The sequence below is a fragment of the Gastrolobium bilobum genome, unplaced genomic scaffold (assembly GCF_033153095.1).
Source record: "Gastrolobium bilobum isolate Gb01-03AN ecotype WA unplaced genomic scaffold, APGP_CSIRO_Gbil_v1 utg2195, whole genome shotgun sequence".
Lineage (NCBI taxonomy): Eukaryota > Viridiplantae > Streptophyta > Magnoliopsida > Fabales > Fabaceae > Gastrolobium > Gastrolobium bilobum.
In genome coordinates, this window is record NW_026895782.1 from 735137 (window position 1) to 757161 (window position 22025).

The window sequence follows — 22025 nt, forward strand, 5'->3', positions numbered from 1 at the left end:
TAAACTACATATCTCTCCCGCTGCTTTTGGTACAAATTCAATATCCCACCAACCAATAGAAACTTAATAGTTAAAGGGAAGGCAACACGAAACAAAGGCAGAAACATTCCTGCAACTCCATATTCCCAGTGTATAAAGGAACTTGAATTCCGTTCTTGGAACATGTAAGCGCAATGAAAAGAATAGCTTCTTTGAGTACAATGTTGAATGCAAACTCTTAGAAGTGGCAAGAATAACCTGCAGAATATAGGCGAACAAAGATTGTCATCAAAGATGACTATAATCATATTATGAACAAAGGAAGCATATTAGCATAGAAAGGAATAAAGGACGGTAAGCAATATAACTAAGCAATAACAGTCATGCACATAACATTGTTGCCAACAAATTATTATTTGAATTCACATCATAATGCAATAAATTATTATACAAACTATATATGTTAAAAAAAATCATCTCTGCAACTAATCTTCATCATTGCACATTGATAAAAAGATTAGGAAAAATATTTTTATACAAATTTGTTTGCTCCAATTCCATCAATTTATTCAATTGAACATTCAATTCTTTGAAATATTATATTTTCTAAATATCCATGAAGAAGAGTTGAGTTTGGACTATAAACATATTTATTAGTTCTAATGGAAGTAAAATTATTTTCCAAAAATAAGCTTTGCTGAAATAGCATTTTATTTTGCCCGGAGGGAAAGATGTAGGAATCTAAACTCATTTATCAAATAGGGGAAGGATTAAATTACACCGGGTAGAAATAACAATTCTTACTTTATTTACCATTGATTCCACTTGCATGAAACAGCTCTAACTTATTAGCCATGTGAGTCAATAGATGCAACTAGAGTCGATGGCTAATATTGAGTACAAGACTTGTTATTGTTATACCGCTATAAGTTGAACCTTCCCCTATCAAATAACATCTTAAAAAGGGTTTCATATATCAGTTTCAAAATCATAAAGAATTGTATTTTACATGAAGGGTGTATTTATTAGGGATATCATCTAAAAACCTCTTCTACACTTGGTCAACCATTTTCTACTGCTACCAAAAGAAGGGATTTACTGAGCAGTTTGTGCATTGTAAAATGGATTTGCATAAGGAACAGTTCTACTAAAGTTTAAGCAAGAAAATACCCTGAAACCAAAAACGCGAAAACATTAAGATAGATGCCAATATTTTCAAGCTACTAATGAATGCTAAAATCTGCAAGATACTTCTACAAGATGCTGTCATAAACTTATTCTATGCAGATGAATATATTAGAAAACAAATCAAGCAGATTATTAAATGTTACAGACAACCAAAACTACTACTTCGAGAAAACCAACAAAATGATTGTTATAAGTAAAGGGTGTCAGACTCTCAGTTACCTTGTGATGACAATAGCATTTCAGGCACAGAAGCAGCCTAAGTGACTGTTGGCTCTGTTATTCTTCAAATGCATACTTGAAGAAAAGATGCAACTCATACAAGCTCAAAGGCATGATAAATTTTTGAAACTCGCCTTCTAAATAAGGGTTCCAAACGAAATGATGGAACTCCACTTGGCCACTTTTTAGCTTTGTACATCTCATTCCATGCCTGTACTATTTCATCAATTTTGAATCCTAGACCTGTTAGTGAAAAGAGTTAGTAAATATGAATATATAACACTATATCTATTTGAAGTTTCTAATTGTCTTAAAATCATACCATCTACTGCAGTATTATTTGAACAGTGGTTCTTCAACATTACAGCTATATCTGTGGGAGAAGCTCCAGCAAGTTCAAACTTCTCAATTGCAACTTCCAGAGATTCATGCCACACCGGTAGCCCTAATTTGAATTCTGCAATTGAGCGTTCATATAGCATGGTACCCCATAGGAGATTTATTTGAGACCTCATATTTGCCTCCTGCGCTGCAATTTCATCTGACGATATATTTTTAAACAGCCCATCCAACCCCAAGTTCTGCAAATGTAATATAACATCCTTTGAATTAGAGGTTTTACTGTACTGCTCTTCTGATTCTTCCCATATCTGCATTCCTTTCTCCATGTTATCCTCAGCATTGTTGTAAAGCTGAAGAACCTCAGTGGACGGCCATGTTCCTAAATCTACATTAGCACTGAGTGCATGATACCAAGAGAGTTTTGCTTGCTCAAACTGCTGTTGCCCTAGTGCTAGGAAGCCTTCATAAAAATCTGACTTAATTTTAACGGCTGCTTCATATTTTTCTCCTGCTTTTGCATATTCTTTCTGTGCCCATTCATATGAACTTTTTATTTGTTCACGTAGATGCTCTTTAGAAGAATCTTCTGTGAAATATACTTTCTTCCTTGCTCTAGACATATGCACATTTCCCCAGTTGAACAATGCTAGAGCAGTCATCTCTTGGAACTTATCTCCAGCCATGTCAAATAGGCCTTGTGCTTCTTCACTTGTAACTGTCTCCTCCAAAGCCTCAGAATAGAGCTTCATCCCAAGTTCATGAAAATCCAAATATCTGTCAGATTCGAACCCAACGTGGTTCTTGAACAGTTTGGCAAACCGAATTATCCAATCCTCAATGCAAGACGAGCTAATAACTTCCTTTGCCTTTACCACACAACCATTCTCAAGTGCATTATTAAGGCCAACCATTTCTCCCTCCTTTCCTTTAAGTGTCTCAAAAAATGGATCCTGCTCAGGAGTAGCTTCTACTATGTAAAGCCGGATAGAACCATGAGATCCTGTTTCAGCCCATCTTAGTTCATCATCGGAAGTGATTGTGACCAAATCACCTTCTTGGTCCCTGTATTTGACAAGTACAGCTCCTAGGCTTGGGAATCGGTCATAAATAACTTCTCTTAACTGCAACAGGCTACAATTAACATTCAATTCAGCACATCTTATATCCTCACCAAAAATAAGTTTTACTGTTTTCTTAGGAACATCTTCCCTTTTGCCATTACTTTTTTCCTCTACAACCTCCTTTATATCAGCCTTCTTCTCATCAATTTTTTCCTTGGCCTTCTTCTTTTTGGATGTGTTAGTCTTCTTCTGTACGACTACAATACTGTCCTCAGCCTTCTCTTCAAAATTCTCCTCGGCTTGCTTTTCTAGAATTTTGTTATCAGGAGCCTTCTCTTCATCTTTATTGCTTTTCTCCTGTATGACTACAAAACTTTCCTCAGCCTTCTCTTCAAAATTCTCCTTGGCTTGCTTTTCTAAAATTTTGTTATCAGGAGCCTTCTCTTCCTCTTTATTGCTCTTCTTCTTGCGTGTCTTCTCTTTCACTACCTTTTCTGGAGGCAAAGCATTAGGAGGTTCAACATAATCTGGAGGCAACTCAATTACTGTATCGTTTACTCTTAATCCTTTCTCCTCAAGCACAGTTTTCACCCTTTCTGAGATCTCCAATGCCATTAGATTATTTGGCTCCATCTTCAAAACAGTACTAACATCTCTCAGAGCTAAATCCAGTCTATTTAAAGCCTCATAGCACCTTGCCCTCTTCAACAAAGCTTTACTATATTTTGGTGTTACTTCAAGAGCCAAATTGCATTCATGAATTGCCCTTGGGTACTCACCAAGTCCCATCTGCATGTAACATGCAGCCATGTTACTCCGCAGATGGGAAACATCATTATGATTTCTTGGAAGCAATTTGAGGGCTTTTTCATATTTTAGTATAGCTCCTTCAAGGTCCCTCTTTTGGAACAGCTTGTTCCCTTCATCCTTCAACTCTTGAGACATGGATATAAATACCATAGTATCATTGTCATATTCTTTGGGGCTGCTATCTCCCACTTTGCTTTGATTTCCACCATCTTCCCTTCTTTCTCCTACTTGCTTCTTTTTCTTCCCCATTTGAACCCAACAATCCAATAGTAAAGAAACTAATTCAAGCAATGACTTGTGTTACACCACAACACTCAAAGTTCAATCCAGTCAAGTCACAAAGAAAGAAAGATACTTCTTTATTTTTTTTTATTTTAATAAGTCAGGTGCAAGAAAGTAAAAGCTTCAAACTTTGCAAGGAAAATCCGAAAAAACGACGACCCAGCAAGAGAGTTTGAAATGTGATAAATTAAAACCCAGAATTTGGGAAGAGAGGGAAACTTATCTGGATGACAAATTATGGGAAAAAGCTTCAAACTTTGCAAGGAAAAATCCAAAAACACGACGACACAGCAAGAGAGTTTGAAATATGATAAATGAAAGAAAAACAAGTGGTGTTGTTGTGCCGTCCTTTTGTCACATAGAAGAATGGTTTTCACTTTTCACAACCTTAACGTTAACGCCACAAAAGCAGAGAAGAAAAATCAAACAACGTGCCAAAGAGGACAACCTTGATTCTGGTCAAGCAAAAAAATTTCGAGAGCTAGTGTTACAATGAAGCGGATATTTTCTACTCGAATATAGTTGTGATTTATTAAAAAATATAAAAATTTAGCCAATCCCCCGATAATATAAGTGTTTTATTAGTGTTATGTTATATGATTTAAGTGTTGTTTCCAACACACATACAAATGGAGAGAGAAAGTGAAATGATAAAAGAGAAAGAAAAACATGTGGACCCCACCTCTTTAATGTATGTGTAAAAAAATGATGTTATATCATGTTACATGATAAACATAAAATCCATAATATAAATATTCCCTCTTCCAATAGGATTTGGCTCATGTAAAAGATAATAATGGTTTATCAAAAATAAAATAAAATAAAATCAAACAACATGATTTTTTTCTGAACAGAGAATCTGAAAATCCAATATGGCAATATATATTTTTTCCTTTTTCCTTTTACTTTTTTATTTTCTGGTGGGTCCCATCCTACTGTTCATGAATTAACAGTTTCATCGTGGGAGAGGTCGTTGAGTCATACATAGTAGTTGATGTTTCATAAAGTGTTCAATTGTTCCTTTCCTCCTTCGATTTAATTAGCAATAATGATTTTCATGTAGTTCTCATCAAACTATGTTATGATTTTCACACAAATATACATGATCCTCACATCATCTAGTGACACTCAGTTTTGTCGCACATTAAATATAGATATTGTCTGCAGGCTTAGATAGTTGAATTATTAAAGCATCAACCATCGTTTAATTGAAAAGATTATATTAACCATACATACTAGTGAAGTTCATTTTCCAATAGAAGTCACTGGCACTGTTCAGCTTATGTCAAACTTTATACTAGTGATCTAATTGTGGCCTTGTTCCAACTAAACATAATTGTGTATATTTCTAAAATTAAAATTTAAAATTAATTAATAAAATGAGTGTGAAAAAAATAGAAATAGTAGATAAAATAAATAAAAAGAAGGACAAAAAATGAAGCAAAAGAACAAGGTGGAAAGACATATAAAAAATGGAAAAAAACAAATATCATGTTGCATGACAATTCTTATATAATGCTATAGCGACAATTATTTAAAAGAAAAAGAAAAAAATATAACAAATATCTATGTAGATATAAAAAATTTAATTTTTGTCACACAACATGACAAATGCAAAATTCATAAAAAAAAATAGAATTTTGATAAAATATAAAAGTAGTTATGGAATAAAAAAAAGTAATGAGAATTATTCACATGCGAAGATTGGCAAAGTATGTTATGGTATTTTCGTATCTCTAAGATTTTTTTTTTTTATAAATAGAATATGAATTCTTGATTTCCATTACCAACCCAACAGCGTTGGTGACTCGATGGTGCCCACTATTTCTGGCTTTCGTTGGCCTCATTTTAGTTAATTTTATAATAAGTAATGAAATATGTGGAACAGTGACTATTTTGTCACGTTTGGACAAAAAAATTGTTAAACTGCTACGTCAACAGTAAATTTTGTCAAAATATCATGCGGCATAATTCGTTACACAGTGTAGCGAATTATGCATGCAAGTAATTTGCTACACATTGTAGCGAAATATGCCACATCAGAACTATATTTCGTTATACTGTGTAGCGAATTATTTGCATACATAATTCACTACACTGTGTAACGAATTATGCCGCGTGACATTTTGACAAAATTTATTTTTTAGCGTGAGAACGTGATAATTTTTTTGTCCAACACTTCACTGTCCCGAAATATGTAGTGGTAGCATAGAAAAGAAGATAGTGGTTGGCGGAAAACCTTTTGGTGAACCCAACACATTTGCCACCGAAACACTGACGGGAAAAGATAAGAAAAGTGGAAAACCACGTGAGGTGAGAAAAAGCCATTGGAACCAACTATTATTAATATTAACTATGTTGGTGTTGATGGGTCCCTGTTCCTGTCAGACGTGTATGTGAGCTTACTTGCACCTTAAGAAAGTAATAACTTTACTAGTAATATTGGCAGCTGCACATTTCCTACCGTAAAAGAGAGAAAAAGTCAGAATAAATAGTCTTTTATTATTGGGTTATCATATTATAAAAGATAAAAATTACCTATTATGTATATATAAAAATATATGGACTCATATTTTTTTTTTCTCATCTTTTTTTCATATAATCTTATATAGATCCATACTCTTTTATATATTTATACCTAGAGAAACCTTAAACCATGTATTGTAACCTCTGCATTTATTTTTTCTTTCTAAAACTGAAAGGAATCTTATTCCTTTTCCTATAAGGATACAGATTGTTGAACTTGAGTATCTTATGATTGCTTATATGTAAAGGATGGTGCAGGTCATAAATAACATTAAGTTTAACCATTAAAAGTTTTTTATTTATAGTGAAGAATCTCTGAAGCGAGCAATGTCATAAAAAAGAAGTGAAAAACCTCCTTAGTTTGAACAAAGAAAAAAATGCTTTGACACAGAGGTACGTCATTTTTAATGAAATTATATTATTTTGGCATATTTTTATATTCTTTTTTCTCTATTTTTTCTTTCTTTCTAATTTTATAAAAAAATGACAAAACACACCAAATAATATAATTTTATTAAAAATGACACAAAATTATATTATTTTAAATAACAAACACTCTTTTCAACAAAATTAATAATATATGCAGGAGAGGAATCAAATTTCATGAAATGGTAAATTCGATGAGTACACTTCCCTTTTGCTTGGGTCAGTGGACTGTAGAGGGACCACTAGAAATTAATATGGGATGGGAGCTTAGAAATTTTTCCCATGTTACCATGTGGTACTTAATGACGGTACAAGTCAGTAATTGATATGAATCTACTGTTACCGTTTTTTTATTCATGAATATTGAAGTGACTATACTCAATATAGCATTTTCCATTTTTATCAATGTGGATTCCTAGATTATTATTGGGGGCTTGTAAATTCACACATTCATGTTTAATAGTAAATGCATACATATATAAATATATATATATATATATATATATATATATATATATATATGACTTTAACGTTTCTAAAGTGAATGTAGATAAGTTATCTACATTCGCTCTCAAAACGACGTCGTTTTAAATTTAAAAATTAAAAAATTATAATAAAAAAGACTATTATAACCCTAAAATAAATTATAATTACAAAAATACCTTGATTTCTGTCTCAAAACGACATCGTTTTGAGCTCAATGTAGATAAGTTATCTACATTGACTGTAGAAAAAGTGAACTATATATATATATATAGGTAAATATTTCTACAGCCACTTTAGAAGTTTAGATAAAATTATCTATAGCTATCCAAAAACTACGTCGTTTTGATTAATGAAGCGTGTTTTTGTAATTTTAGGTAAATTAATGAAGAGTATTTTAGTAAATGTATATGATAAAAAAATAATTAGTTAATGCAATATATTTTTGTAAAATAATTTTTTCCATATATATATTGTTTGGTTCTATTAAACCGTATAATGATACCTCAAGGGTATGCGCTCAGAGATATCCTATGTATAGGTATCTTGGTTGGCTTATAGCCAATATCCCATCACTGCGCACAAGCAATAGGCTTATAGTCGAGACATGGGTGTGTGCACAGTGTGGGCAGAAGTAGTAAATGAGTTCAGAGTGTATACCTGGGGTCTTTAACCTCTTATTTATAAGGGTTAGCTCTTGAGTTTGTGTAGATCTCCCAGTTGTAGTAAGATTTAACTTCCTTTTTGTTGGAATAGGGACTCTATCCTTAGCTGTCTTACTGTTTTATATTGTTAGGATAATTGAAGAATTATCCTTTAAGAGATCCTTGGGTAGATGATTAGAATATAGAAATATTCCATAACATATATATATATATATATATATATATATATATATATATATATATATATATATACCTTGTTGACAACTTAAGGTGGTTTAGTGTGGCAAAACGATGTAAGTAATGCAGATTTCAAAACAATTAGACAATTAGTTAATGTAATATAGTTTGTAAAAAAATTAACGATCAAATGTAGTGAAAATTCTTGCGCCCACTAACCAAATCGATCCGCTAGCATAATCCTGTTGGACTCGCTACTGTAGCGAACGCTCTCATTAATAGTTGTAGTGAGTTTTACGGAATTGCGCTATGTGATATATAATCTTGACACCCCATCTCGAATTTTATTGCCTCTCTCATTTCTATTTCATCACTTTCCGTAAGCATCATAAATAAATAATACTTACTGTATGATCATAAATAATACAATCATTGTTATTTTAGAAATCAATATTATATTTGTTTAAACAAATAATAATTAACACCATAAATAATTCCTAAATATCTTACACAATTTTTGTAACTATTACAAATTTAAAACTATTAGATTTATCAATAATAATAATTTAATATTGATTTTTTAAATAATTTAAATATTTGATTCGCAATCATCATTCCATGAATAGCTTTATCATTCAAGCAATTACCAACTATACATACGATATTATTCACTCAACATACCATATTTGAATTCTTTCGGAAAAAATAAAAAAATAAAATCAATTATCAAAATGTCATTTTTATAATAATTTAAAAAAAAAAAATCCGCATTATACAGGTTGTTTTGGCTTCTAGGAGTTCCTCTTGTTAGTGTATTACTAAGAGCACCTGCCTTTAACCAAAATAGTTATGACATTTTTTTTTTTTTTTGGGTTGCAATAGTTATGACATTTCTACATTGAAGGATCCTCGTCCAAAATATAAATCTCAAAGGCAACTTTTAGTAGTGTCTGTTGCCTAAGTACGTAGTGGGCTCAACATGGAGAACTGTTTCACATGATAAATCATTTGGTAAATAAATATGTAAATAGTATATTACGGTGTTCATGCAGGTATCATGCTCAACAATACACTAACAAACAAGTTATGAGAGACTGCAGTATGAAATCACATGAAATAGGTGTTTTTTACTTTAATTCCTTCCTACCCTGATCATACTGATTTCAAATATTCATTACACACCACTTTCAATGGCCCCACGTTATGCAAGCACTCCTATAAGACCTCGTTTTTATGTCACCACTCATGTTTACTATGTGATGACATGCCCCCATGTTTTTATTTAAGCTTCTGATTTAACTGTAGATTGTTACCAAGAGACATTGGTTGTGGCAAGTTCAAACTAAGAATTTAATATGATAGACTCTCATGCAATATGAGATACTAATCTCCTACCATAGACACAACCTTAGTGGGTCCTACACTTAAAAAAAGAAAAAGAAAATAAAGGCCCAAATCTCTATGGGTGTGTGGCATGAGGAATGTTTTCTCATGAAACATGAGAAAAGTATTGCCCATGATATTATATATAAACACTCCACAGTCCCAAAAACGAAAAGCAGAAACATATATCACCTATATCATATATCATTCTGCTATTTACAGAAGCTGATGATTATTTATGACAATCATTATCTTACTGGGAAGTTAACATTTTCCCGCTGCTGCCTGCTGCTGACTCCACCAAAGACAAGTATTCAGTTATGGCTTCCCCTTCTATGTTAACTTCGATGTCATAATCAGTCAAGGAATCTGATTTCGCTATATCTGCAGAAAGCTCATCTTCCATCTCCACATCTCGCTCTTCTGCTTTACTGAGATGGGATGGACCTTGAACATCATCAATTAGGCCTACAGTATCCGAACTAACATTAACAGCAGATGAATTTGCACTGTCATTGGAAGCTGCGGTTGAATTTGCATCAGGTTGTGCTATCAGTCTTTGCATTACTTCTTCTTCATCTGAGGTGCCTCCAGCCTCAATAGCAGCAACCACTGCAAACAACAAGCAAAATCAAAATAACTTCAGTACACAACTATATAACCATGCGTTTTGCCTTGAATCTAAATAACTTCAGTACCTCTTGATCGTTCAAAACCCATCTGTACAAATCTTTCAATTGCAGATTCTGTTGCTTGTTTCTGTCTCTTCCTTTTCCTTGACTCGATATGAACCTTCATGTTGATGAGAGTCAGTGGAGATATTGTTTAAATTATATCAAACTTCAGTGAGACATGTAATATTAAGTCCTATAACCTGTAAAGCAGAATTGGTTTCTGGATTTGTCAAATCATCCAATGATTTCTGAATATCATTTTCATTTCTCCGAAGGGCTTCGGCTGCAAGTTCCTTGTCAAACCTGAGAGAATCAGCAATATAAAGTTTAACTACTTTATATAGTATGTTCTGCGGAGCAACTTTTTAGTTATAGATCATTAGCAGCAACCGACAATAAATACAAGCATTATGTCGACATTAGAAATGTATGTGCAATGACAGATGTCACAACATAAAAAAATTATAAGCATAAGCAATGGATCGTAATAGCTACTGACAAGCTCTTGATACAACAAGCCAAAGATTTTATTTTAAATCACAAAGTAGCAACAAGACCAAAATATACTCACCCAACAGAGACCAATTCCTCCAATCTCTGCAGATCTACAGCTTTTTTTAGCGGGGTCATCCCATACTGCTTTTGTTCCCTGTGGGAGGAGGTTATTTAGAATTATTCTGAGAGATACGAAAGAGACTAGCTGTAGATAAATAAATTCCAAGTGTCACCTACATGATTTCATTTCTTCGCTGAATATCTTCCTCACGTTTTTGCTCTTTCTTTGCCTTCTCCTCAATAAGAAAATCAATGGCACCGGCCACATCTTGATTGTTCATTCGCAGTGCTCTCTTTGCATCACGTTCTTTGAATCCCATGCTCATAACAAGTGATAAGGCTTCATCTGAAACTTGCAGCTGCAATAAAGCAGGAGGTCGTTTCCAAGGAGACCAAAAAACGTGTAAACAAATATATGTTATGTTAAAATTATCAAAATTAAGAAGAATGTTTTAGCAATATATAAGGTAACAAAATTTAATGTTGGCTTCTTAATACTACAGCAGCTTGGACTTCACTAAAATTTTTCTCATAGAACTTTTCATCTTTTAAATAAATCTGATACTCAAGACTTCTTTATACTCATAATTAATCACAATATGTTTTCATAGTTCAATTAACCTGGACAAATTTTGCTTTTGCAGAAGTCAGTGCTGCTCTTGATTTATCCAATTGACCACTATGATAGGCCACCACTCCTTCAAGCAACTCCAGTCTCAAATGCCTGTATACAAAGTCCTAATATTATTCATAAGGAAAAAAAAAGGTCCTATTCATTAATATAGTTAAAAACTCGAGATAACTACTAAAAATTAATCTACTTTACAATTGAAGCCTAAGAATCTTTTTTTAAGATTTTATAAGGAAAAATAAGCTGGACAGTAGAGACAAAGAAGTAAAAACTCACAATGCAAGTTCAGGATAACGACCACCCTGTAAAAGTCTGAGGCGGAGAGAATCCTTCCCATGAGCCCGTTCAATTCCTGCCCTAGCCATTTCAAGACGCTTTCCTGCCTCTGATAGCCATCTGATGTCTCGGATCATAAAGTAGCACCACACCATGTTTATTTGCAATATTGGAACGTTGTCAATAAGCTGAATGGACAGAAAGGCAGATATCGGTTCAAATTCACACAATGAGGAAATATGTATGGAATTTTATGAAAAGAAACCAACAGGCATTAATGATACTGGTGGCTCAAATAATTTTTATTATCTTGGAAGAGCTCAGGGACACAAGTCAACAATAAGTAGCATTGAGGTATGAAACTATTACCTCATACAAGTTAGCGTAAAGTACACTCTCTTCCCTTGAGAGGTGATTAAATTACACTGTCCACCTCTCTCTATGACTCAATATCATCAACAGCTAGTCTTGAATCCTTAATATAGACTTTGGGGCTTTAGAAGATAAAATAAAGATTTTAGGTGAAGTTTCAAAACTGATAGTAGGGGTGTTTAAAACTTTATTTCATCTTCTAAAGTCCTAAAATTGATAATATGGTATTCAAAATTAGCTATTGGTGACACTCAAAGTTGCAGAGAGATGAAAAATACCCTACCCCTACTAGGAGATTTATTCATAGGTGTTCACCTCTTGGTTCGTTTACATTAAATTAGACTAAACTATAGCACATTTCAGCTCTCAAGGAGGGAATGTAAATTTTAAAAATATAGAAGGCAGTATAATTTGAGTATTTCTCAGAAGAGGGGAGTGTAATTTACCCAACAAAATTACCCAACACCCTTAGCACTAGCCCAGTCCAAGTGGCTTACACCTTATTAAAGTTTAGTGCCACTACTTTTAGCCCATTATACATTAGCAAGCTATCCTTTTGGAAGTGAGTTTGCTCCCATGATTTTTAAACAGTCTACATTTTTGCCATAAGTTCTGTCAAATACCCAGATGTAGACATAGATTTATCACTCACCTCAAGGAACTTCGGATCACAAAGAGAGAATGCTTCCTGCAAAAGAAATAAGGTCAACACTTTGTAAATTTACTATGTTGAAACAAAAGGAAAGGACTACATCATGCAACCATTGATTTCAGGGCTAAAATAATCAGTTTTTGGAAAGAGAAAAATCTGGACTTGATAAGACGGAGTCCGGTCATGAGTGTGGCCTCATGAACTCTGAGCCACAGAAACACAGAGTACAAAAAATCTTTCATGAAGGTGCTCAAGGACTAAACAGGCATAGATGCTACGGATAATAAGGAAATTATATTTGGGAAGTTAGGAAATTCTTGTCCTGTTGGGAATTAAGAGTGAATGATGAAGTCCTCGGTCTGTTACCTAACATGGCCTATATCCTAATAAAGCCATTTTAACTTAGATTAGACAATACTCAATGGTTAAGCGCCTGTTCATCAATATTACAATGAGCAACACAGTGATCAGGGTAAATTGATAGCACCATTCCCCTTCAGGACTATACCACTTGAAAAAGACATTTGTAACAAATAATAGCCCTAGACAACACGGGGAAAATCATGAACTGACCTCTCCCATGGTGAGCACTTCTAGTGCATCGTTGTAGTTTCCCTGTCGAATAAGACGCTTTCCATTTGCATCGAGCATCAGTCCCATCATTATGGCCCTGTCAAATGTCAGCTTAAACTTTACTTCAACAGTGAAAACAGAACCTAGGCTCTTAACTGCCTGCATCTAAAAGCATGAAAATGCCACAAGGATAAATACCTCTGATCAGTCTCAGAACCTAAATGAACTTTTTTTCCACTTTGATCTTCAATTTCTACGTTGAAGTCTTCAACAGGTAATGAACCATCTGCATGCCTTTCAGCCATTGCAGTGGCAGCTGCCCTGTTTGCATCAGATGGAAGTAAGCTTTAGATAAAAAAGAGATTCAGACAAAGCATCAAAATGAAGGAAAAATCAAATTTTCTTTTTGCTTATCAAAGCTATTAGGCTATGAAACTGGTAAAGACTGAGACTGTAAGAGATTGATCATTGTTGGACTTGGAGTACAAATAAAACTTTGTTTGAGATTATCAGCTCCCCATAATTAACGAATCATTATATTATATATCATGGATTAGCTTGAAAAAAATCGGTGAGTTCAAAAAACTTAAAAATCAAAATAAAATTGAATTTATGAAAAAATGTCATATTCAAAGAAGGTAGGTCAGCGGTGAAATTCCAAATTAAGGAATAAGGAACATCATGTTTAATAAATACAATAAGAAATTCACTCGATTTTAATCAAACTGAATTGACTTAATTTAGAAATCAATTCTCATGTCTGGAGTTCATAATAAAAAATAGTATTGGAAAATTAATTTCTATTTACAGTATTCTTAAAATAAATGAAATCTATTTCATTTTATTATCCTTACTTAAAATAGACAAAACAAATAAATTAATGAGGAAAAAATTATTAATTAAAAATAATTCAAAATCAAGTAAACTCAAATTTATTCAGCCTGCACAACTTCACTCAACTCCCAAATTATAGAAGTTCAAATCACGAGAATCGCACAGTCCCAATTTGCCACAATCTGTATGATTGCCAAGGTGATTATAAAAATTTTAAACAAAATACGAAATTATACTAAATAATTTTTTATTTTAATTATTGATGATCATAATAATTTCTGAAAATTGATATAGGGGGAAAATTAAAATAGTTAAAAGAGAGAATTGAGTACTTGATCCTGGAAAGCCTGAGAGAGCGTTCCTCCTCGGCGACGATCTCCCTTTTGATGGATTTGCCTTCTTCGAGACAGATACGAGTGGCGAGAATCTTGGCGTTGTTCTTAATACCCAATTGGGTCAAGCTTTGTTGTGCAACAACACCATCATCACCATCAACATCACCGTCACCGTCTCTGAGAATCTTTCCGGCACATATCAAGTTGATGGAGTCAGCGTTGCAGTTTGATCGTTTGGCAACCTCTTCCCTCAACATTGGTATCGTCCATGTCTCAAGCTCTACCTCTATTACCCCTGCCCATGTACCCCCAACCTTCAATTTCGCCATCACTCACACACTCACACTCACACTCACACACACACAAATGGGTTTGGACTACTACTAGTACTACGGAGATTCGGGGGTCGTGACTTATCTCTATGCAAATGCAAGGAGTCCTATGTATGTAGAAGTATATATAATTTCAGAAAACCGCACATACTACGTAATCAACAAGTTTCGGAAAAAAAAAAAAAAAAAAAAGTAGTCTTATTTTGATATAAATTATTAACAAGTTTCTTTCTGACCAAGTTTCCCAAGGGTCGTTTTTTTTTATTTATTAAAAAGTTAAATAAAATCAAGAATGGTTAGTGACTTAGTGTTAAGTAAGAGTTGGGTATTTCATAATGATATTTTTATTTTTTATAAATTTGAGATTTTTTTTTTATCTGTATTTTTTTTTTTTTTTGGAAGGTTATACTTTATCACACTTATTATCTGATGTTTGATTATCATTGAATTAATTTAAAATTAACGTCAAATTGATTCGTCGAAAATCAAACAAGTGGTAAACATAAAATGGTGATAAATATAAGATAAATGTATTTCTGTCTTTTTCGCAGAAATACTTTATTTGCTACATACATATTTTTTATCAGAATTCGTTGGTGGATCTAGTGAATATGTGTTTGTAGCAATTAAATCTTTTTGTCACAACTCACAACTGTAGAAAAATGGAACTGTAAATATAACCATTCTTTTTTTTTTTTTAGCTCATCTGTGTTTTTTTTATTAAGATGTTTTAGAGATTTTAAATTAACTAATTTATTTTAGGGGAAAATTTTACTTATCATAAATATATCATCTCTTATTATTTATTTTATAACCATTGAATAGTGGCCAATAGAACATGATAAAAAGAGAAATGTGAGAGAAGTAGAAGGGGAAATGATGGAAAAAAGAGAAAAAAAATTTGTATCAAATGACAAGCATGATTTGGTTTTATCACACGGTTATGAAAGAGTTAATGGTAAATATGGCATCTTCTTTTATTTTAAGAGTTATTGTTTGATTATGATTTGATAATTTTATTAAACTTGGAGTGAGAGATTAATCTTTGATATAATGCTGACTATTGAGGCCATATGATATCTCTCAATCCCACTAAGTATATTTTTAAGAATAAAACTTAAAGCTTGACATTAAAGTAAAATTTGAGGTTTTTGTTTACTTACAGTTATATCTTACAAGTACTATATGTTGTGTGTTATTGATTAATAATATGAGGTCTAAATATTAAAAACACTATTAGTTTTGTTTAAAATACCGAAAATTCCAACATTTTTTATTCTATCAAATAAAATATTATTAGTTGTGAAAATTTATAAATAAAAAAAATTAGAATTACTACTTAATTTACTATTTTACCTCCAAAAGCTTTACCGCAATTTGAGTAGTTAATTTTTCGATCAATAGTTATCAAAATCCTTTCCCCTAAATAGCCTATATATTTTGCAAAAAGTTATTAGTAGAGGTATTTTCGGATTTGGTTGAATTGATTTTAAAGAAAAAAGTTAACCTATATAACGTGAGGGTTTAATATTTTTCGTATTGTAAAAAATAAAATATATTTATTACAAAATAAAAATATGTGAGATTTATATGAAATCACGTGAAAAAAAAATATATATATATCTCATACATTTTTATATATACAATGTTTATAATTTTAAATGATATATCAGTTTATGCTTTTAACTGAAACCGTAAATTAAAGAGAAGGCGTTGTTTATTCCGCACTAGAAACGGATGGAAACACACGCAATTTGGTTGAAACCAACTAGACGATAAATGTTTTTTTTTTTTTTAGGAAAAAGTGTTTGTGGAAATCACGAGGATAAGTGAGTGGTTTTCTTTTTAATTTAAATTTTAAATAAAAATATTTTCTTGTGTTTATCTATCTTAAAATGACATAACTTATGTCATTTAAAATGACAAACATCAAATTTCTTTTCTTTAATATATATTTTTCCAACTCATGCTTATGAAAAAAAAAGGATTTTTGACCAATTGGACGGAGATAACTAGTCAGATCAATTAGTCAGTCAATGACGCAACCAGACATTACTCTTCAAAATTTCAAAAATCACCTACGGGAAATCAATAATAATGATAGATCTCATATTATTTATCAATAATATAATAAAAAATATTACTCTCATTTTATATGAAAATAATTCTCTCATATTATAGAAAGAAGTCATGTAGAGTCTATCATTAAAGAATAATAAAAAAAATAGATAAAATTTTCAAAGTGAAATAACATGAAATAATTATCTTATGTAAAATAAAAATAATATCTCACTACCATAATATAGAATATTTGTAAGTGTCACTCTTTAGTCATTTGAAATGGTATTTTACTTAAAAAATCTTCATATTATCTACTTTTTTTGGAACTTTTTTCTTGTACCTCCAATTAAATTTTATTTCATCTCTTATTATAATTTGACAATTAGTCTTGAATTGTATATATATATATTTTAGATTCGTATTTTGGTGAATGTATTTCAACTTGTATTTAGTATATTTTAATGAATTAATTCAGAATTATACTTAATTTATTTTGATGAATTTCTATATTTTAATGAATTATGTATTAAAAAATATTAAAGAAAATTGGAAAACCGATTCAATAAAAATATATTTAAATTAAATTGGATTATACCATATTTACATTTTGAACTAAACCCATTGTATCATTGTATGATATCATGATTCATGACAATCTGATTAGATTAGGGGTTTGATATTTTTTAATATTCTAGAAGATAATTTTTATGTCATACATGTATGAAAAAAGTATTTGTCATTTTAAATGACATAACACTGCAGTTTTTTAGTTTTTTTTTTTTTTTTTTTCATTTTCGTTGTTAACTGCTATGTGTCTTGAAAAAATCCACTACTACATTTTTACGGCAACTGTTGTGTGTTTGCTATTCTCACCAAAGTAAAAAATACTAGAAAGTGTAGGACACGGGAATTTTAATAAGAGGGAGCGAAAATAAAAAATATTATATCATAAATAAAAGTATTTGAAATACAATACAAATTTAATATATAAAAAATTGAAAGAAATCTATTACAGAAATTAATATCACTTCACTTGACTCTTGCTCTACGTGTTTTCATATTATTAAACTCATCTATAATTGAATCCGTGCTAAAACTCAAAATAATTTCTTTTTCAATGTATGTAATCAAAGAATCATCAAGAAATTGGTCTTCTATTCTATTTCGAAGGCTGGTCTTGATTATCTTCATAGCTGAGAAAGATCTTTTAGTAGTTGATGTAAAAACTGAAAGAGTAAGTACAAGTCTAATCACTCTATCAATAAGAGGGTAAATGATGGACTTTTCAGTTCTTGATAGCCCTTGACATAATTCAGATGTAGTTGATAAAATAATCAAATCTGGATGTTTAGGAATGTTAAGCTCAAAATGTTGTAGATCCATCTTCAAATGCAATTTTTTCTGTTATGTGAAATTTCTAGAATAAAATTTATCAACAAGTTTGCAAATATCATCACTATTAAATGACATGTACCTGTTTTTTTGGGTCTAAAGTCATGCTCAAAGTAAGTAATTCAACAATATTATCATGAACTTGCTATTTAATTCTTGCAATTGATAATCAATTGATAATCAATTGATAATATATTATATACTAATATATCTGTGAACATCCATTCGTTACAATACCTATACCTATAAAAAAAAAGCATTATATTTTTTTTCACGGTTTCAAGTTTCAACCCATCTAAAAGTTAGTTTATGACTATACATACATGTAATGATCTTAGGAAGGTGGAAGTTGATTTTGCCTGGCTCTAGAATTTACACTGCCAAAATCGAAAAGCTGAAGAAGGAGGTTGGTGATGGATGAAACACGAAAAGGGGGGAGAAGATGATCTGATGTTCTCAAGGAAAAATATGGGTAAGAGTGTGGGCAAAAACATGAGAAATTGAAGGGAAAAACATATACAACACAATAATTTCATCATCAAATTTTTTTACATATATTATAAAAAAAAATTCTCAAATTTTAGAGAGGGACAGAGGCCCACCCTAGCCCCCTACTGATTGTAGAGCAGGGAAAAATCCTATAATCCAGGATCATGGCCTAGGCCAATCCTTGGACTATAATTTGATGGGCCTAACCAGGTTAATCAACCCAGAATAAGTTGATGGGTCTAATTGGATTAACGAACTAGAGCAGGGAAAACTTGAATAAAAACTATTATAAACTTCGTACACGTCTATAAATGTGTTTACTATTTATATAGTTGTCATCAACAACAAGAATGTGCAGTGCATACATGTACATTTTCTTTTCAATAGACAGAACAAAACTTTTAAAAACTTTATTCATTACCATTGATTTTCTTTTCTCTCTGTTTTTTTTTTCTTTCTCTTCCCTTCCATCAATGGAATCAATCCCGTTTGCTACAGGATTCTTTCGATCTGGTAAACCCCTTTTTACTAGAAAGTCAAATCTCAGTTTGAAACCCCAATACTTGCTACTTCAGCAGAGTCCCTCATCAAACTTTCGAGAAATCTTTACAGAGAAGTTGTATACATGTACATTTCTGCAATGGAAAATGGCCAGACATGAGACAACCCTTGATAATGTCTACTTTTCCTAGCAAAACTCCCGCAGGCATACATCGAACGTGTGGAAACTGGATGTGCAGTGCCACACACCAAATCAGACCAATTTAACAAGAAACTCAAATCACTCATATTTTAAAAAATCGAATATTTTAAACGAAAGCTATGAAATGACATGAAAAAAGAACCAAAAAATAAACAAAAACATTTCTTTTGTTTCTCATCACTCTCTTCGCTCCAAATCTGCAATGGTTGGCGCAAGGGGCACAAAGCGCAAGCCCAAGAAGTTGCATAATCTAAACCATTTGAACCACCAAAACCTCGTTGCCATAATTTCCAGAGTTAAAGACACTGCAGATTCCTTCCTCTCTCACAACGACATTGCTCTTCTTCCTTCCCAATCTCTCATTCTCGAAACCCTAATCTCATCAACTTCTCACTCTCTCTCTAGAGTCCTTTCTCTCCTCCCCAAACCCTTAGACCCACTCTCTCTCTCTCCGCCTCAACGTGAGTGCTGGTTCCGCCGTTTCCTTTCCTCCACCTCCGTTTCCGATTCCCAATGGCTCGACGCGTTCCGCATGTCAAAGCCTTCCTACTACCACCTCCTCGATCTTCTCTCTCCCTCTCTGGCCTCTGCGCTTCCCCTAATCGCCCCCGATTGTGCCCTAGCCGCCGCAATTTTCAGATTGGCCCACGGGGCCGGCTATTCAGCCACGGCTCGGCGGTTCGGGATGGCTCCGGCCGACGCATGCCGTGCGTTCTTCGCGGTTTGCAAAGCTGTCACTGATAATTTGGGGCATTTGTTCGAGCTTCGGACTGATTCGGAGAGGGTTGTGGTGGGTTTTGGTTGGAGTTCACTTCCCAATTGTTTTGGGGTTCTGGGGTTGGCTAGGTTTGCAATTGATGGCGATTTATTGGGTAAAAATGGGTTCTTGATGGTTCAAGCATTGGTGGACTCTGAAGGTAGGTTTTTGGATGTTTCAGCTGGGTGGCCTAGTACGATGAAGCCTGATACCGTTTTGTACCAGAGTAAGCTTTATATTGGAGTTGAGAACTCGAAGGAATTGTTGCAGGGTCCATCTTATAAGCTCAGCGATGATAGTTTGATTCCTCAGTATGTTTTGGGAGATTCTTGTTTTCCCCTTTTGCCTTGGCTTTTAACACCCTATAATAGGGTTAATGAGGAAGATAGTTTTGGTTCTGTTGAAAGGGCTTTCAATTGTGCACATAGTCATGCAATGGGGTTGGTTGGTGATGCGTTCGGAAGGCTTCGTGCTAGGTGGCAGCTTCTGTCATTTTCGAGAAAATGGAAACAAGAGTGTGTTGAGTTTTTGCCGTTTGTGATTGTTACTGGTTGTTTGTTGCATAATTTTCTTGTTAAGTGCAACGAGCCATTGCCAGATAAGGGGGTGAGTTGTGTGGAGAAGGAAGGGGATCTTCATGCTTTTGATGGAATGAGAGAAGAGAGTGCACTGAAGATAAGGGATGCGCTTGCTTTGCATTTGAGTCGGGTGAGCCTGAGAAGATGATATCTATGGAATCATGTGCGTTTCTTCTTGTATTTATTTGTACAACTAATGGGGATACTCTACATATTTTGATTGGTTAACATGTTATTTGGGACTGACTGGTAAGTCTGTCACTTACAATTTGCAAACCATGTATGGCATCAGTTCAATTAAGTTGGATTCAATGCCTTTTGCCATAGCATTTTGTCATATCCTAGATACTACTAGTTTCTTGTGCATAAACCAATCTGAAAAATGAAAATTTTCGACAAAGTTAAAAGAAAGAAAGAAAGAAAAAGAAAAAAACCGACATCGCGTTGATTGTAGATTAAAATGAGAAATAATAGTCTAGTCTAGATATCTGATGAATGCTCTGAGTGTGCATTATACAAAGTTATTTAATAGTTCAAATGAAGAATGCGTTTTACCTGCAGCCGGGAGGGTGCCTTTCAAATTACAATAAAATGTATCCAAAACTGTTAAGAGAGGTCAATGTTCCAATGCCTTCAAAAAGCTCCCTGATTGACCTCAGATGATGAAGCCTTGTGACGGATATAATTAAATCATTGCAGATTCTGTTTATATAGACTGTTTCCATACAATCTTTATTTATCCGTGGATTATTCATGAGATATGTACGCAGTTAAAGATGTGTTTGGGGCTTGGAGGGAAAGGGAGAGGAAAGAAAAGGAGGAACTATGCTTATAAATTGGAAGATGGGATGGGATGGGATTTCCCGTGCCTTGATATTTTTTCTTTGGTAATTTTTGCACGTAGGACTATATTGAACAGACCATATATTGTGGTATGGGATTAGACTGGGATAGAAAAGCCTATATACCTTTGTTTGAAGTGGGAACTTAAATCACTCTGTGATTGGGTTTTGGTCTGGTTTTGGTCTCTCAGCCTCTCACTGGCGACAACTACTCATCCTGGAGTCGTGCCATGACCATAGCTCTTTCTGTCAAGAACAAATTAGGTTTTGTGAATGGTACCATTCCCAAACCTGATGGACCTGATCCGGCTCTTCTCAGATCTTGGACTCGCAACAATGATATGGTAATTTCTTGGATTCTTAACTCTGTCTCCAAGGAAATTTCTGCTAGTATTCTTATTTCTGATTCTGCTTCAGAAATTTGGAAC

At 33.1% G+C, this 22025-nt stretch overlaps 3 protein-coding genes across 3 annotated transcripts; 1 reads left to right on the plus strand and 2 right to left on the minus strand.

Moving 5' to 3' along the window:
• Window positions 1-125: 125 nt before the first annotated feature.
• LOC133295947 (protein PHOX1) lies at window positions 126-3848 on the minus strand. The gene is made up of 4 exons (XM_061494884.1): window positions 3156-3848; window positions 1709-2966; window positions 1387-1629; window positions 126-237 (listed from the first exon to the last, which is right to left on the minus strand). Exons 1-3 carry the CDS (start codon window positions 3846-3848, stop codon window positions 1481-1483), a joined length of 2100 nt encoding a protein of 699 aa, XP_061350868.1. The 3' UTR covers window positions 126-237; window positions 1387-1480.
• Window positions 3849-9303: 5455 nt separating this feature from the next.
• On the minus strand, window positions 9304-14856 carry LOC133295902 (uncharacterized). The gene is made up of 11 exons (XM_061494807.1): window positions 14441-14856; window positions 13473-13595; window positions 13275-13371; window positions 12702-12737; window positions 11678-11865; window positions 11392-11494; window positions 10948-11129; window positions 10787-10864; window positions 10416-10518; window positions 10240-10333; window positions 9304-10153 (listed from the first exon to the last, which is right to left on the minus strand). Exons 1-11 carry the CDS (start codon window positions 14770-14772, stop codon window positions 9795-9797), a joined length of 1695 nt encoding a protein of 564 aa, XP_061350791.1. The 5' UTR covers window positions 14773-14856; the 3' UTR covers window positions 9304-9794.
• A 4284-nt stretch (window positions 14857-19140) lies between these two features.
• Window positions 19141-21036, plus strand: LOC133295941 (protein ALP1-like). Its single transcript, XM_061494878.1, has one exon. The coding sequence runs from the start codon at window positions 19623-19625 to the stop codon at window positions 20901-20903; it is 1281 nt and encodes a 426-aa protein (XP_061350862.1). The 5' UTR covers window positions 19141-19622; the 3' UTR covers window positions 20904-21036.
• Window positions 21037-22025: the final 989 nt, after the last annotated feature.

Excerpts from the sequence above, each read along its gene's own strand:
- LOC133295947 (XM_061494884.1), bottom strand. The coding sequence starts at position 3,848 with ATGGGGAAGAAAAAGAAGCAAGTAGGAGAAAGAAGGGAAGATGGTGGA. Across the intron at positions 2,967-3,155 it reads AGGCTGAGGAAAGTTTTGTA|GTTGTAGAGGAAAAAAGTAA; the intron begins GTCATACAGGAG and ends GATATAAAGGAG. Across the intron at positions 1,630-1,708 it reads AAATAATACTGCAGTAGATG|GTCTAGGATTCAAAATTGAT; the intron begins GTATGATTTTAA and ends TTTCACTAACAG.
- LOC133295902 (XM_061494807.1), bottom strand. The coding sequence starts at position 14,772 with ATGGCGAAATTGAAGGTTGGGGGTACATGGGCAGGGGTAATAGAGGTA. Across the intron at positions 12,738-13,274 it reads AAGTGCTCACCATGGGAGAG|GAAGCATTCTCTCTTTGTGA; the intron begins GTCAGTTCATGA and ends TTTCTTTTGCAG. Across the intron at positions 11,495-11,677 it reads CGTTATCCTGAACTTGCATT|GCATTTGAGACTGGAGTTGC; the intron begins GTGAGTTTTTAC and ends CTTTGTATACAG.
- LOC133295941 (XM_061494878.1), top strand. The coding sequence starts at position 19,623 with ATGGTTGGCGCAAGGGGCACAAAGCGCAAGCCCAAGAAGTTGCATAAT.